The sequence below is a fragment of the Aquarana catesbeiana genome, linkage group LG01 (assembly GCF_042186555.1).
Source record: "Aquarana catesbeiana isolate 2022-GZ linkage group LG01, ASM4218655v1, whole genome shotgun sequence".
Taxonomy (NCBI): Eukaryota; Metazoa; Chordata; class Amphibia; order Anura; family Ranidae; genus Aquarana; species Aquarana catesbeiana.
The window spans coordinates 534505594-534521269 of record NC_133324.1 but is presented as its reverse complement, the minus strand read 5'-3'; the positions used below and the strand labels follow the sequence as shown (position 1 = coordinate 534521269).

The following is a 15676-nucleotide window of genomic DNA, read 5'->3' as shown; positions in this document are numbered from 1 at the left end:
GTATATGTGGGGCGAGGTGTCTATGTGGAGTATATGAGAAATTTCCATTATGGTGTTTTGGTAATATTGGCGGATATCTTCTGATATAGATGAAATATGGCCATGGTTGGGAGTGGGGAGTCGTAGGGGGAATGGGTGGTCAAGCATACAAGATAACTTGATGAGAGAAAGTGGTGAATGAGTAGAGGGAGATAGAGGGGAGAAGGGGTGTTGGGTAAGGCCGTCTCTTGCTTCCCTCCCAAGGGGGCGATTGAAAAATAAAAAGTGTGCTTTAAAGTTTTTTTTTTCCTCTTTTTTGCACAACACAGTTGCACAAGGAAGGCTGTTGGGCTTTGGGATCTGTTTCACAGAAGTGTTGAGAAATGTTAGAAAGAAGTAGTGCTGAGTGATGCTTAGTGTTTTTATTAGATCCAATCGGGCTTAGGGGAGGTGGCGGCCCTCAAGCTAGTGGGATGTAGGTCTTCCTGTAACAGATGTCATGGGGAAAAAGTAATTGTCATCGTTGAGACAACATAGTTTCATCATTTTGGGTTTTGTTTTCGTGTAATCAGGGTGTTCAATCGGCTGATTTCTGTTGTAGTCTGGAAGTGTTTCCAGCATGCCCATTTAAGTCCAAATTTGCAATATGGATCAGCTCTTCCATTTCAGCTATTCTGTTAATTCTGTAAAACCATTCTTTAATTGATGGGACGTTTTGAGATTTCCAGTAGATTGGGATACATTGTTTTGCTGCATTAATTAGATGCATCATTAGTGATTTATGGTAAGAGTTTTGCCGTATAAGTGAGTGGTGCAGGAGAAACTGGGCAGGAGTAATGGCTATGTCGTAAGATATGATGTGTGAGGTTATACAGTGTACTTCTTTCCAGAAAGTTTGGATACGTGAGCATGACCACCAAATGTGAATCAATGTACCATGATCCTCTTGACATCTCCAGCAAGTGTCTGGTATTGTGGGTTTGAATTTGTGGAGTAGGGCTGGTGTGCGGTACCAGCGGGATTGGATTTTGTACCCATTTTCTTGGGCCGAGACGTTAATAGTGCCCTTGTGTATGTTAAGAAAAATTGTTCCCCAATCTTCTGGTGTTAGGGCTAAATCTAGGTCCTTTCCCCAAGCTTTACATGCTTTTGAAGTATTGGGCTGGTATTCCAAAAATAGAAGGGAGTGAGTAGTGGATATGAGGTTATTTTGAGGAGGCGTTAGCGTGCATAGTTGTTCAAAGGGCGTTATTTGCCGCGAACAGTGAAATTGTTTTTCTAATGATCTTAGGTAGTGTGAGATCAGTACGTAAGTCCAAGTAGGGGGTTTGTCCGTTTATCGTGGCAAGTTGGGAGGCTGAGTAAAGCTTACCTTGATCATAGAAGTGGTGTGCTAGGACCTGCTCCTGGGGCCAATACTGTTGGAGGAAACACTTATTCAGTCCTGGGGGAAAGTCTGGGTTCAGTTTAATCGGTGTCATCGGGCCCGGAGTGGACGATAGGGAAGAATGTTTACAGTATTTGCGAAAATATTGTAATGTGAGTTTAATGATTGAGTGTATTCTAATTTCGGAGTGTGAGTGAGATCCTTGTATCCAAGGTAGGGAGTTAAGAGGTAGGCTTGTAAAGGATGCCTCTAGGCTCATCCAGTCTTTGTTGGGTGCGTGTATGTTTCAGTCGATGATCCTGGTTAAGTGGACCGCTTTATAGTAATTTAGTCTATACCACCTAAGTGTTTGGGTAGGGAAAGTTGGGTGTAATTAATTATAGGTTTTTGCTCACCCCATAGAAATTTGGAACATAGACTCCTGTATGATCTGAAGAGGGCTGGAGGTAGTTGTATCGGTACCTGTTGTAAAATATATAGAATTTGTGGCAGAGCATTCATTTTCAGAATCGCAGCTCTGCCAAATTGACAATAGACCTTAAAAACTGGCAAAAAAACATTCTTCTTATGGTTATAAGAAGAATGTTTTTTTGCCACTTTTTAAGGTCTATTGTCAATTTGTTCAGAATAGGGAAGTATTTTCCCAGATATGTAATTGCGTCTGACTTCCAATGGAATGGGAAGTTTTCTGTGCACTGTGTTACTAATTGCGAAGGGTAGGGAAATGTTTAGGGCAAAAGATTTGAAGAAGTTTATTTTAAGATTGGAGATCAAATTAAAGTGGTGGAATTCTTCTAGCAGTACCGGTATCGTAGTGTGTGGGTTCGTAAGGAACAGTAAGATGTCATCTGCAAATGCAGCAAGTTTGTATTATTTCTTAGTGGTTTTGATGTCAGGATTTTGCTTTATACAACATAGAAAAGATTCAAGGGTAAGGATAAAGAGGATAGGAGACAGGGGGCATCCTTGTCTTGTCCCATTGTGTATGGAGAAGGCATTCGACAGGGTATTGTTCACTCTAATCTTCGCTGAGGGGTTATGATGTAGGATGATGGATGAAGGTGATTAGTTGAGGGCCAAGCCCATAGTATGTAACATTGCTGTAATATAGTCCCATGCTACCCTGTAGATTGCCTTCTCCGCGTCCAGGGAGAGAAAGAAGCCTTTTTTGGTTGGATATCGTTATGTGGTGGTGTAGGTTGATAGCCTTTATCGTGTTGTCCCTGGCTTCACGGCCAAGGACAAAACCTACTTGGTCGTGGGAGATAATTGAGGGGAGGAGTGGTAGGAGTCTGTTGGCCAGTATTTTGGAGAAAATTGTAATATCTACGTTAAGTAGTGATATGGGTCTATAGTTTGCGGCTTGTGTGGGGTCTTTGTCATCTTTGGGTATCACCACAATGTGGGCTTCCAACATCTCAGGGTTAAGTGGGTTGGAGAGTGATATATATAAAATATAACATAGATGATACAACTTTAAATGCAGTGGTGTTACAAATACAGTTTTGCCAATGGACGAATATAATTTAGGGTACACACAAAGAAAGTAAAGGGAATACAGTAATGGAAATATGATACACCGATAGACCTTACGTGTCCATGCTTGCAACCGATCATGAGGCTAAGAGGCCAGTGATCTGTGTTCCAATATATACCCTTGCAAAAGTCCACCCCTCCTTAACTCCTTCCAGGTAGAAACACCCCCTCTCACATATCCTAAGACCTTGCCACATTAACTCAAGGGTGCGAGGGTTGAAGAGAGTCATATTCCCTCACATAAGCCAGGTGGCCACACTTAGTCAACTGGAGATCATTACACGTCATAAAAAACAAGATAGCTTGTCTTGATCCCTTCGCTGCCCAACCCCATTTAAGTAAAACATGTTTGGTAACATTGCCACTCTCAGTTAGAGGTCATCCTCATAGCCCCCAAGTGATTCCCTCCGGGCAAGGGATTGACTTAGTTACAGCACATTTATGAACCGGGTATAGTGGACACTATAAACAGAGCTTCCTAGATAACATACCAGAGCTGTTTTATGATGTCAGCAGAATGTCCAGGCAGTTTTCTGACACACTATTTAAGCCATATTGTAGGTCCATTTGTTAATACCGATTATCATTAAAGGTAGAAATCATAGGCCTCACATTTCCACATCACTTCCTATCCAGGGGCATTTCAAGGCACCCTGTAACATGTGTTTTGGCCAAGGCAATGACCTCAGCCTTTTGAGATTTAAGAAACGGGAGAGCAGCTGTACGCTTAACTTTGTCATGTAACCCCCGGACATTCCACGTTAAAAATGTAATGAGTCATGGGACGCATAGGTACCATATATAAGGATACTGTATAAGTTCAAATGGCAGAGCATAGGCATAACGATAAATTTGTACGAGCAAAGATAAATCATCATGTGCATAGCATAACCATAAACCACATATACGATCAAAGTGCAAAAAAAAAAAAAAAAACAGTTGTTCAACATGAACATTTTCCACCTCACCCAGCCCTGTACCACCCCAACTTGGGAGCATAGTGGGGACGGAAAGTATTCAGACCCCCTTAAATTTTTCACTCTTTGTTATATTGCAGCCATTTGCTAAAATCATTTTTTCCCATATTAATGTACACACAGCACCCCATATTGACAGAAAAACACAGAATTGTTGACATTTTTGCAGATTTATTATAAAAGAAAAACTGAAATATCACATGGCCCTAAGTATTCAGACCCTTTGCTCAGTAGAAGCACCCTTTTGAGCTAATACAGCCATGAGTCTTTTTGGGAAAGATGCAACAAGTTTTTCACACCTGGATTTGGGGATCCTCTCCAGTTCTGTCAGGTTGGATGGTAAACGTTGGTGCACAGCCATTTTTAGGTCTCTCCAGAGATTCTCAATTGGGATTAAGTCAGGGCTCTGGCTTGGCCATTCAAGAACAGTCACAGAGTTGTTGTGAAGCCACTCCTTCGTTATTTTAGCTGTGTGCTTAGGGTCATTGTCTTGTTGTAAGGTAAACCTTCGGCCCAGTCTGAGGTCCGGAGCACTAGGGAGAAGATTTTCATCCAGGATATCCCTGTACTTGGCCGCATTCATCTTTCCCTCAACCAGTTGTCCTGTCCCTGCAACTGAAAAACACCCCCACAGCATGATGCTGCCACCACCATGCTTCACTGTTGGGACTGTATTGGACAGGTGATGAGCAGTGCCTGGTTTTCTCCACACATACCGCTTAGAATTAAGGCCAAAAAGTTCTATCTTGGTATCATCAGACCAGAGAATCTTATTTCTCACCATCTTGGAGTCCTTCAGGTGTTTTTTAGCAAACTCCATGCGGGCTTTAATGTGTCTTGCACTGAGGAGAGGCTTCCGTTGGGCCACTCTGCCATAAAGCCCCAACTGGTGGAGGGCTGCAGTGATGGTTGACTTTCTACAACTTTCTCCCATCTCCCGACTGCATCTCTGGAGCTCAGCCACAGTGATCTTTAGGTTCTTCTTTACCTCTCTCACCAAGGCTCTTCTCCCCCGATAGCTCAGTTTGGCCGGACAGCCAGCTCTAGGAAGGGTTCTGGTTGTCCCAAACGTCTTCCATTTAAGGATTATGCAGGCCACTATGCTCTTAGGAACCTTAAGTGCAGCAGAAATGTTTTTGTAACCTTGGCCAGATCTGTGCATTGCCACAATTCTGTCTCTGAGCTCTTCAGGGCAGTTCCTTTGACCTCATGATTCTCATTTGCTCTGACATGAGCTGTAAGGTCTTATATAGACAGGTGTGTGGCTTTCCTAATCAAGTCCAATCAGTATAATCAAACACAGCTGGACTCAAATGAAGGTGTACAACCATCTCAAGGATGATGAGAAGAAATGGACAGCACCTGAGTTAAATATATGAGTGTCACAGCAAATGGTCTGAATACTTAGGACCATGTGTTATTTCAGTTTTTCTTTTTTAATAAATCTGCAAAAATGTCAACAATTCTGTGTTTTTCTGTAAATATGGGGTGCTGTGTGTACATTAATGAGGAAAAAAATGAACTTAAATGATTTTAGCAAATGGCTGCAATATAACAAAGAGTGAAAAATTTAAGGGGGTCTGAATACTTTCCGTCCCCACTGTATATTCCCTGAACCCGAGTATAATAACAATCGTCCAGCATATAAAGCATACTGGAGGTATATGGCTTAGGTAATGTAAAAAAGTATAAAGAGTCAATGTTGGCATAATCCAAAAAGAAAGAAGAAAAAAAAAACTTTGCTAAGGGGGTGACTTCTTCACTGAAAAGTGCGTGGTGGGGTAGTGTCCAGAGAGTGGTGCTCCACAAGAGTCTACTTGAAGAGGCTGCTTGAAAAAGGGTAGGAGAAGTGAGCAAAAAGTATCCATGGCCAGAGTTCCTGTGGCAAAAGTATATGGTAACAGAGCCTTTTAGGTTACAAAGGTTTCACGGAGGAATATAATCTGTGAAAAAACGTGAGCAGTGAGATTGCATATCTCAGAATAATGGGATTGTCTGCAATTGTAATCCAGAGTTGCAGATAAAAAGAAAAAAAAAGGGGGACAGATAAATGTCTATAATATTCAGGGTCAAATGGTACAGTCTATTGGGTTCTGAAAGGGGCAGCAAAGGTGCGACTGAAAGTACTCACGGAAATCTTTGGCTGAAGGAGCGGTCAGGCAGGATGGGTGCGTTGATCTAACCATTTCTGTATCATCAAAGAATTGCACCCGACCGTCATCTTCCTCTCACAGATGTGCGGGATATACAATGGCGTACTTCAGGTGTTGGATGTACATGCATCTTAACTTTTTGAAATCTGGATCTTTGCCGCTGTACTTTGTTGGAAAAGTCATAAAATACTGCCAGATGAACATTCCCGAAAGGAATGCTCTATTTTCTCTGCTAAGACGGAGTATTTTATCCTGGTCCTTGAAATTAAGAAATTTTGAGATAAAAGTACAGGGTGGAGCGCCTGGAGGAGGGGGCCGTACAGGGATACAGAGCGCTTGTTCCACTGCAAACATGTCAGAGAATGCTTCCCTACTGTAGGTGGTAATTAGTAGGTTCTCCAGGAAGCTCGCCGAATCTGATCCCTCCACTTTCTCCGGAAGACCGATAAAGCTGAGATTGCATTGGCGAAGACGATTTTCCATATTGTCCTGCTTGGCACTTAGTTATTGCAGTTGGTGCTGCACGTTATCAGTAGTGTGCTGTAGGGGTTGTAAGATGTCCTCCGTTCTGCTGATATGGGCTTTGGTCTTGGATACCCGATCCCTGAGCTTAGACATGTCTTGGCGTATGAGTGAAATATCAGTCTTCATTTCATCGATTTTTTTTTTTTTTTTTTAACAAGAAAAAACACTTCATCGATTTTGGCTCTGAGAGTATTCTGGCATGTGAAGATAGCCTCTAGGACTTTGGCGGTGTGAGCCGCAGGTTGCTCCATATCAGAGGAGGTACCACCGCCATCTTCGGCCTGTTGGTCTTTTTCTTGCAGGTGGAAATTAGCGAGCTGACTGCTGGTCCTGGTGGTTTTTTTTTGGGTGGGGACATAATCCTCTTTGGTCTAGATGCCCATAGAAACCAATTAGGTTGAAAAAATCCACAGATTAGCGATCAGGAGAGAGGATACAGGATTAGTAGCAGGCAGAACTCTCACTACTCTCACTAAATTTTTATACAGGAATCTGGGCTTGCAGACAAAGACTTTTGCCAGCAACATTATCTCCTGCTGTATTCCGCAACCGGGGACAAGAAAAAATGCTGTGCCCGAGTTGACCACATTCCAGGGATGGTACTTGACAACTTCCTCCCATTGCTTTGGGGGACAGCACTCTCTCAGCTGCACTTTGCTGGCTCTCCCAAACACAGACTTCTCTCTCCATGAAGCTGTGTTGCTTTAAACTTGCCATAATCCTCTGTAGGTAATACCTTTGTCTTGCGGTCCATATGTCTGACATCACAGGCATTGCTATGGGCAGCCGCACTCCTCTAAAACTTCTGGTAAGCATGTTGCTCACTCCTGGCACTTAGAGCAGGCTTCCCAAACACAGATGCAGACCTTTTCTTTGCTAGATAACTTTGCACTGGAGGCTGGGACAAAGTGTACTTGGAGACAGCATGCCCCCACTCACTGCAACGCAAACAGAGCTCTTCCCTCAGTGTCTTGTTCAGGCTTCACACGCTGCACATTGATAGCTGGTCTCCTTGCACCAGCGTTGCTAGGGACAACAGCAGCCATCTCTCTCCTTGGTGAACTCTGTTCAGGCATGTATGGGGCTCTTCCTGGCAGTAACAATCCCTCCAGCCACAGAGCTCTGTCTCATCTCAGTCCACCTTCCTTCCTTTTTTAGTGTTGATCTTCACAGTTGGCAGATCCTCACGCCTTAGAGTAATGTCATTTTCCTTTGCATGTCTCATCCTTGCAGTCACTCCAAAACACTTTTGCGCATTCCTCTGCCCGCATCCTCCACCATATGTGAGCACTAGTGTCAAATGTAGAGCTTTAAGGACACCACCGCTCACTTTTTCTTTTTTTTAAGGGCTTTCGTTGCCCATTTTTCTATAAAAGAAAGTTTAAAAAAAACTGCTTCAAGTGAACTGCAACATTAAATGTCTGTAAATAAACTTGTTTCAGATCATTTCAAATTGTGTTCCATGTTAGGTCTTTTATGAAATTATTTTGCAGTATTTAATTAGAACATATAAACTTATTTTGAGTGTTTCGATTTTGATTACTGCAATACAAATTTAAATTACTGTGAAAAGAGACATATGCTAATTGTCTGAGGTGTCATGACATGCTAGATAAAATTAAATTTTCTTAAAATATTTGTCATTACCTTACATTAGGAAGAGGATTTAACCCCACATTTTCTCACATAGTCCCGGTATGTAGAAGTGAAAATGTATTCCACTGACTATACTTAGAGTATCTCCACTTTTGTTGAATAAAAAGCATCCCCCTCTGGTTGAACTATGTACATTGCAGGGTTTTTACAAACTTTGTTGCAGATTCCTACCTTTTGTTATTCTGAAAAAATAGCATTTTTTTTGTCTGTGTCTGTATGGGAGTGGTTTTATACTTATCAGCTGCTGCACTTGCAGGGCTCTAGTGAGGAAAGTGGCAGGGGCTGCATCCCTTTAGAGGTGATTTTCCTTTGAGAGTATCTCACCAAAATGATATTTGCAGAGGATTCTCAAAATCTGATGTGTATCTTAGTGCAGGCTTCTAGGAAAATCGGTAAGCCAATCGCACAAGCAGGAAATTACATTTCTGGGGGCCTTCTGTACACCATCTGTGTACAGAGCGCCTGCAGCGCTGTCATTTTCTGTAAATGCAATGCAATATGACTATGTTGCATTGCATTTACGAAAAATGACAGCGCTGCAGAAAAGGTAATTTTTAATAACATTCAATTACAATATGACTTGTGTTGCAACTGTACTGTATATGCTATATAATATATATATATATATATATATATATATATATATATATATATATATATATATAATTATTTTTTTTTTTTTCTTAAATGTTTTTTCCCATGAAAGTGAAATTACCCTTTTAACAGTGTTCTGCCATCTGTTTTAGGAAAGGGAAGCTGGAGCGAGAATCACTACTTCGAACTAAAGCAATGCGAGAAAGGGAAGAAAAAATTATCATTAAGAAGTATAAGTACACCGTTCTGAGAGTCAGATTTCCAGATGGGTATTTACTGCAAGGTTAGAAGTCTTTTGTTTTGTTTTTTTGTTTTTTTTTTCTCCTCTCAGTATACGGTAAAAGAGGAATAATTTGTATGACATTAGTCGGCTGTATAGTAGACAAAATACAAGCACTTATTATAGTAGCATTCCTTTTAACACAAACTTCACTACAGAGGGAACTTAAAAACAGACAGGAATTGGGGACGCATATGCGGCATCCGATGATGGCGGATGTGTAATTCCTCCGCTCCGATCCCTGTCGCCTTCCACAAGCTCCCACACAGCGAACAGAAGCTACATCAGCCTCGGGAGAACCCATACCGGACTGTAGAACCCTCCAGGCAACCCATGGTGAAGTACAGGCCGATGCAAATGGCTCCATCACACACCCCAGAGCTGCGGCCTACACAAACACTGGATCGCTTCCTGTACAGGCCCGAATCCCCGGCCTCGATTACGCAGAGTGCCCCGCTGGCTCCAGCGGAAGCACACGAGGAGGTAGGAGACATCCCCCTGCTATTTGCACCCACTCCAAACACAGAGATGTCAGCCCCCCTCAGTTGAAATACTGGACGCTAAGCTGCAGTCTCTCCTGCAAAACATGACATGCATTTTCACCAGAGATGTGGGAAAACTGGCACAAGAACTGAGGGGGGAGATAATCCACATAGGAGAACGTACTGATCACTTAGAAACTAAATTTGATGATCTGATACAATACGTTCAAGTCCTAGAAGAGGACAATGCAGGCTTAAAACAATCTACCTCCCAGCTTCAATCCCAACAAGAGGATTTAGAGAATAAAGAACGCCGTCAGAATTTACGCATCCGAGGCATCCCCGAGTCTGTGGGGGACCGAGAGATTCGACCATATTTGCTGAGCCGCTTCAACACCTTAGCCCCCCAAATACCTGACATAGATTGGCGCCTGGACAGAGCGCACAGTTCGCTGGCTCCCAAGCCCCCGTAGGGGCGAACCCCAGGGATATCATAGTACGTTTCCACTACTATGATAGCAAAGAAGCCTTATCTATGACTACTCGCAACAAACCACGGCTAGAATTTAAGGGTGCAAAAATACACATTTTCAGCAATTTATCACCCATAACCCTCGCTAAACGTTGCAGCTTTCGCCTGGTGACAAAACACCTGCAAAACCATCAAATTTCATATTGCTGGGGCTTCCCTTTTCGCTTATCCGCTTCACGACATGGCACCCAATTTTCCATGAGGGATCTTCAGGAAAGTGAGGCATTCATATGCAATCTGGGCCTTCCACCACTAACAGACAAGGAACCCATACCACCACTTCCTGCAACACCTAAGCCTGTGTCCAATCCAGATAGGATCTGGACCCCTGCTCACCAGAAACCGCAGAAGAACTTCTCCACACCCCGACACCCCTTCCAAGATCCCAACTTGAGGACTCCCCCTTTGACATTTTTGTTTAATTTTGCTTCGGCCCATGCCGTTCTGAGTTCCCCCTGATTTGGGGAGTTTACCACCCATACCCATGGGTTGACTCTATGATGGTCCATGTTCCAAAAATTTTTTTACCAGCTTTCACATGCTGGAAGACGGTGGGGGATCACTCCAGACAAGTTGGAGCCCCCCATGCACCTCCCTTTGATTCACGGCCAAGGCTGTGGAATCCTGAGCGGTCCTAAACCCTCAGGCTATGGTTTCAAAAATGTTTTTATAGGTCCTTTTTTGACTTATTGTTCATTTTTTGTTTTTTTTCTTTGTTGCTCGAACCTATTTTCAATGATACTTTGTTACCTCATGCTTTCCCCCCACAGGATACACTATGGACTTTGTTTTTTTTCTTACTTTTGTTTTTGACTCTAATTGGTTTCTAATGTTAACTACAGCATAACCATGTGATGCCACTATGGCTTTACGTGTTCTTACGTATAATGTGAAAGGATTGAACTCCATTCATAAAAGATGGCTAGCCTTGAAACAGTTCAAATCATCAGCTGTCTGATTGTCTGGGGTGATTTCAACATGACAATGTCCCCTAGAAGAGACAGACGCACACTATTTTCTACAACCTCCTCTTCTAAGGTAGAACGTCAATCCAAATCATCAGATCTTACAACTTACTAGACATATGGAGAATTAAACACCCTACACATAAACAATTTACTTTTTTCTCCCCTCCCCACAAGATGTACTCTAGACTAGATGACCTTTTTGTGACAGCCCCACTATTAACATCCACAGTCGCATCAGAATTGAACCCCATAACCTGGTCAGACCATTCCTCTGTTCAGCTTGACCTCACACTCTCCTTATATTCAACTAGAACCTGCCACTGGAGACTTAATGATTCCCTCCTCCGCAACCCTGTCACTAAAACTCAACTGTCTTAAGGACTATTCGAGTTCTTCCAACTAAATGAACAAACTGTGGTGGACGTGTCTACCCTATGGGAGGCACATTAGGCCTACTTTAGAGGCCACTGTATTTCGGCTGGCTCTCGTTTAAAGAGAGACTCTGCTGCTCAGAGACTTGATATTCTTTCCCAGATACGTAAAGCAGAAAACCTGCTGCTTGCCTCCCCTACAGTGGCACGTCTGCATACAGTCATCTCCCTACGCGAACGGTTGAAATCCATTGACATGAACAGATGCTCCAAACAGGGCCAATCCTAGGGTCACAGACGCCTGGGTGCAGAAATATTTCTGGCGCCCCCACGTGGGTGTGGTCATCTTATCAACTCCTCCCCTTTACAAATGTTTCTATGGCAACAATTCAAACACAGAGATGTTCCCCTAAGAACTCTTCGTTACCCTAGGATCCTCCCATGATCTTTTAACAATAAAGAAAACACAGGAAGAGCGTACACTAATGAGACCTGGAGGGGAGTCTCTCTGATGCACACAGAGAGGGCTTCTGTTAGAGAATCTGTTAGAAAGAGCCCCCAGACATAGTACAGGAGATGGTCAGAGACTGCAGAGATAATACAGAAGATGGTCAGAGACTGCAGACATAGTACAGGAGATGGTCAGAGACTGCAGACATAGTACAGGAGATGATCAGAGACTGCAGACATAGTGCAGGAGATGGCCAGAGACTGGAGATATAATACAGGAGACGGTCAGAGACTGCAAACATAGTACAGGAGATGGTCAGAGACTGCAGACATGATACAAGAGATGATCAGAGACTGCAGACATACTACAGGAGACGGTCAGAGACTGGAGATATAATACAGGAGATGGTCAGAAACTGCAGACATAGTACAGGAGATGGTCAGAGACTGCAGACATGATACAAGAGATGGTCAGAGACTGCGGACATAGTACAGGAGATGGTCAGAGACTGCAGACATGATACAGGAGATGGTCAGAGACTGCAGACATGTTACAAGAGATGGTCAGAGACTGCAGACATACTACAGAAGATGGTCAGAGACTGCAGACATGTTACAAGAGATGGTCAGAGAATGCGGACATATTACAGGAGATGGTCAGAGAATGCGGACATATTACAGGAGATGGTCAGAGACTGGGAATATAATACAGGAGATGGTCAGAGACTGCAGACATAGTACAGGAGACGGTCAGAGACTGCAGACTTAGTGCAGGAGACGGTCAGAGACTGCAGACATAGTACAGGAGACGGTCAGAGACTGCAGACATACTACAGGAGACGCTCAGACATACTACAGGAGATAGTCAGAGACTGCAGACATGAAACAAGAGATGGTCAGAGACTGCAGACATGTTACAAGAGATGGTCAGAGACTGCAGACATGTTACAAGAGATGATCAGAGACTGCAGACATGTTACAAGAGATGATCAGAGACTGCAGACATGTTACAAGAGATGATCAGAGACTGCAGATATGTTACAAGAGATGGTCAGAGACTGCAGACATGTTACAAGAGATGGTCAGAGACTGCGGACATAGTACAGGAGATGGTCAGAGACTGCAGACATGATACAGGAGATGGTCAGAGACTGCAGACATGTTACAAGAGATGGTCAGAGACTGCAGACATACTACAGAAGATGGTCAGAGACTGCAGACATGTTACAAGAGATGGTCAGAGAATGCGGACATATTACAGGAGATGGTCAGAGAATGCGGACATATTACAGGAGATGGTCAGAGACTGGGAATATAATACAGGAGATGGTCAGAGACTGCAGACATAGTACAGGAGACGGTCAGAGACTGCAGACTTAGTGCAGGAGACGGTCAGAGACTGCAGACATAGTACAGGAGACGGTCAGAGACTGCAGACATACTACAGGAGACGCTCAGACATACTACAGGAGATAGTCAGAGACTGCAGACATGAAACAAGAGATGGTCAGAGACTGCAGACATGTTACAAGAGATGGTCAGAGACTGCAGACATGTTACAAGAGATGATCAGAGACTGCAGACATGTTACAAGAGATGATCAGAGACTGCAGATATGTTACAAGAGATGGTCAGAGACTGCAGACATGTTACAAGAGATGGTCAGAGACTGCAGAGACTAATGGCCAATCGGCCCTCTCACCTGACCCAGCGATACAGCAACAACAGTTCCTCTGATCAGGAGTTAGCTCACGCTGAATTGCCCATGGTGACTCTGCTGGGTAGAGCCCAGATCTATATTCTGGCAATGACTCCATTCCTTTCTCCATCAGGAAAGGCGCTAGGCTGTGTGGCTTTCCCTCTGGTGGTGCAGGGCAGCGGGGTTCTCTCTCTGATGGTGTTCTCTCAGCACTGTGCTCTCCCTCTGGAGTCCTGGGTGTACTTCCCTGAAAGCTTTCCCCGGGCTCCTGGCTCTCTCTCTCCCATTCAGCTGAGCCTGCTGTGTGGGCTGCAGTTTCTGTGTTACAGTGGGGCTTGCCAGTCCTTGGGACTACATGTCCCACAATCCTCTTCTTTGCTCCTTTTTTTTTCTTCCCTGGCCGATATGAAGGCGGGGGAAGAAACATAGTGTGCCGCTTACTAGTACAGCAGCGTACACAAGGAGGAGAGGGAGAGGGGAAACAAGAGCCCGCGGCTGCAGTGGCGTCACTAGGGTTGGTGTCACCCGGTGCGGTAAAACATGGTATCACCCCCTCCACCAACTATAGTTGCCCCTCAGTACAGACCCCCTCCACTAAGTATAGACCCCCCTTCGTCAGTGCAGACCCCCCACTAAGTATAAACCCCTCCTTCAGTACAGACCCACCACTAAGTATAAACACCCCCCTTTATCATAATAGACCCACCAGGACAAAACACCCCCCTTTATCAGAATAGACCCCCCTCAGGACAAACCACCCCCCCTCCATTAGTACAGACCACCCCCTCCATTAGTACAGAACCACACCCCCTCCATTAGTACAGAACCCCCAGAACAAACCACCCCCCTCCATTAGTACAGACTCCCCCAGGACAAACCACCCCCTCCATTAGTACAGACCCCCCTCAGGACAAACCACCCCCCTCCATTAGTACAGACCCCCCCAGGACAAACCACCCCCCTACATTAGTACAGACTCCCAGAACAAACCACCCTCCCTACATTAGTACAGACCCCCCAGGACAAACCACCCCCCTCCATTAGTACAGACCCCCGCAGACAAACCACCCCCCTACATTAATACAGACCCCCAGGACAAACCACCCCCCTTAGTACAGACCCCCCCAGGACAAACCACCCCCCTCCATTAGTACAGAACCACCCCGCTCCTTTAGTACAGACCCCCAGGACAAACCACAAACCACCCCCCCTACATTAGTACAGACCCCAGGACAAATCACCCCCCCTACATTAGTATAGACCCCTCAGGACAAACCACCCCCCTACATTAGTACAGACCCCCAGGACAAATCACCCCCCTACATTAGTTTAGACCCCCAGGACAAATCACCCCCCTCCATTAGTACAGACCCCCCAGGACAAACCCCCCATTAGTTTAGACCCCCCAGGACAAATCACCCCCCTCATTAGTTCAGACCCCCTCAGGACAAACCACCCCCCCTACATTAGTATAGACCCCCCAGGACAAACCACCCCCCTACATTAGTACAGAACCCCCAGGGTAAATCACCCCCTACATTATTATAGACCCCCCAGGACAAACCACCCCCCCTACATTAGTACAGACCCCAGGACAAATCACCCCCCCTACATTAGTATAGACCCCCCAGGACAAACCACCCCCCTACATTAGTACAGACCCCCAGGACAAATCACCCCCCTACATTAGTTTAGACCCCCAGGACAAATCACCCCCTACATTAGTATAGACCCCCAGGACAAACCACCCCCCTACATTAGTACAGACCCCCCAGGACAAATCACATCCCCCGTACATTAGTTTAGACCCCAGGACAAATCGCCCCCCCTACATTAGTATAGACCCACCCAGGATAAATCACCTCCCCCTACATTAGTTTAGACCCCCAGGACAAATCATCCCCCCTACATTAGTACAGACCCCCGGACAAATCACCCCCCCTACATTAGTATAGACCCCCAGGACAAACCACCCCCCCACATTAGTTTAGACCCCCCAGACAAACCCCCCCCCACATTAGTACAGACCCCCCAGGACAAATCACCCCCCCACATTAGTACAGACCCCCCCCCTCCATTAGGCTAAT

At 44.7% G+C, this 15676-nt stretch overlaps 1 protein-coding gene across 3 annotated transcripts in view; it reads left to right on the top strand.

Annotated features, from left to right (window-relative positions):
- The window catches only part of UBXN6 (UBX domain protein 6), a 404520-nt gene that overhangs the window by 339511 nt on the left and 49333 nt on the right, over positions 1-15676 (top strand). For all 3 annotated transcript variants that reach the window (XM_073594809.1, XM_073594795.1, XM_073594802.1), the window contains one exon: positions 8960-9090. In XM_073594809.1, the coding sequence (XP_073450910.1) occupies positions 8960-9090 (131 nt within the window). The remainder of the gene's footprint in view (positions 1-8959; positions 9091-15676) is intronic.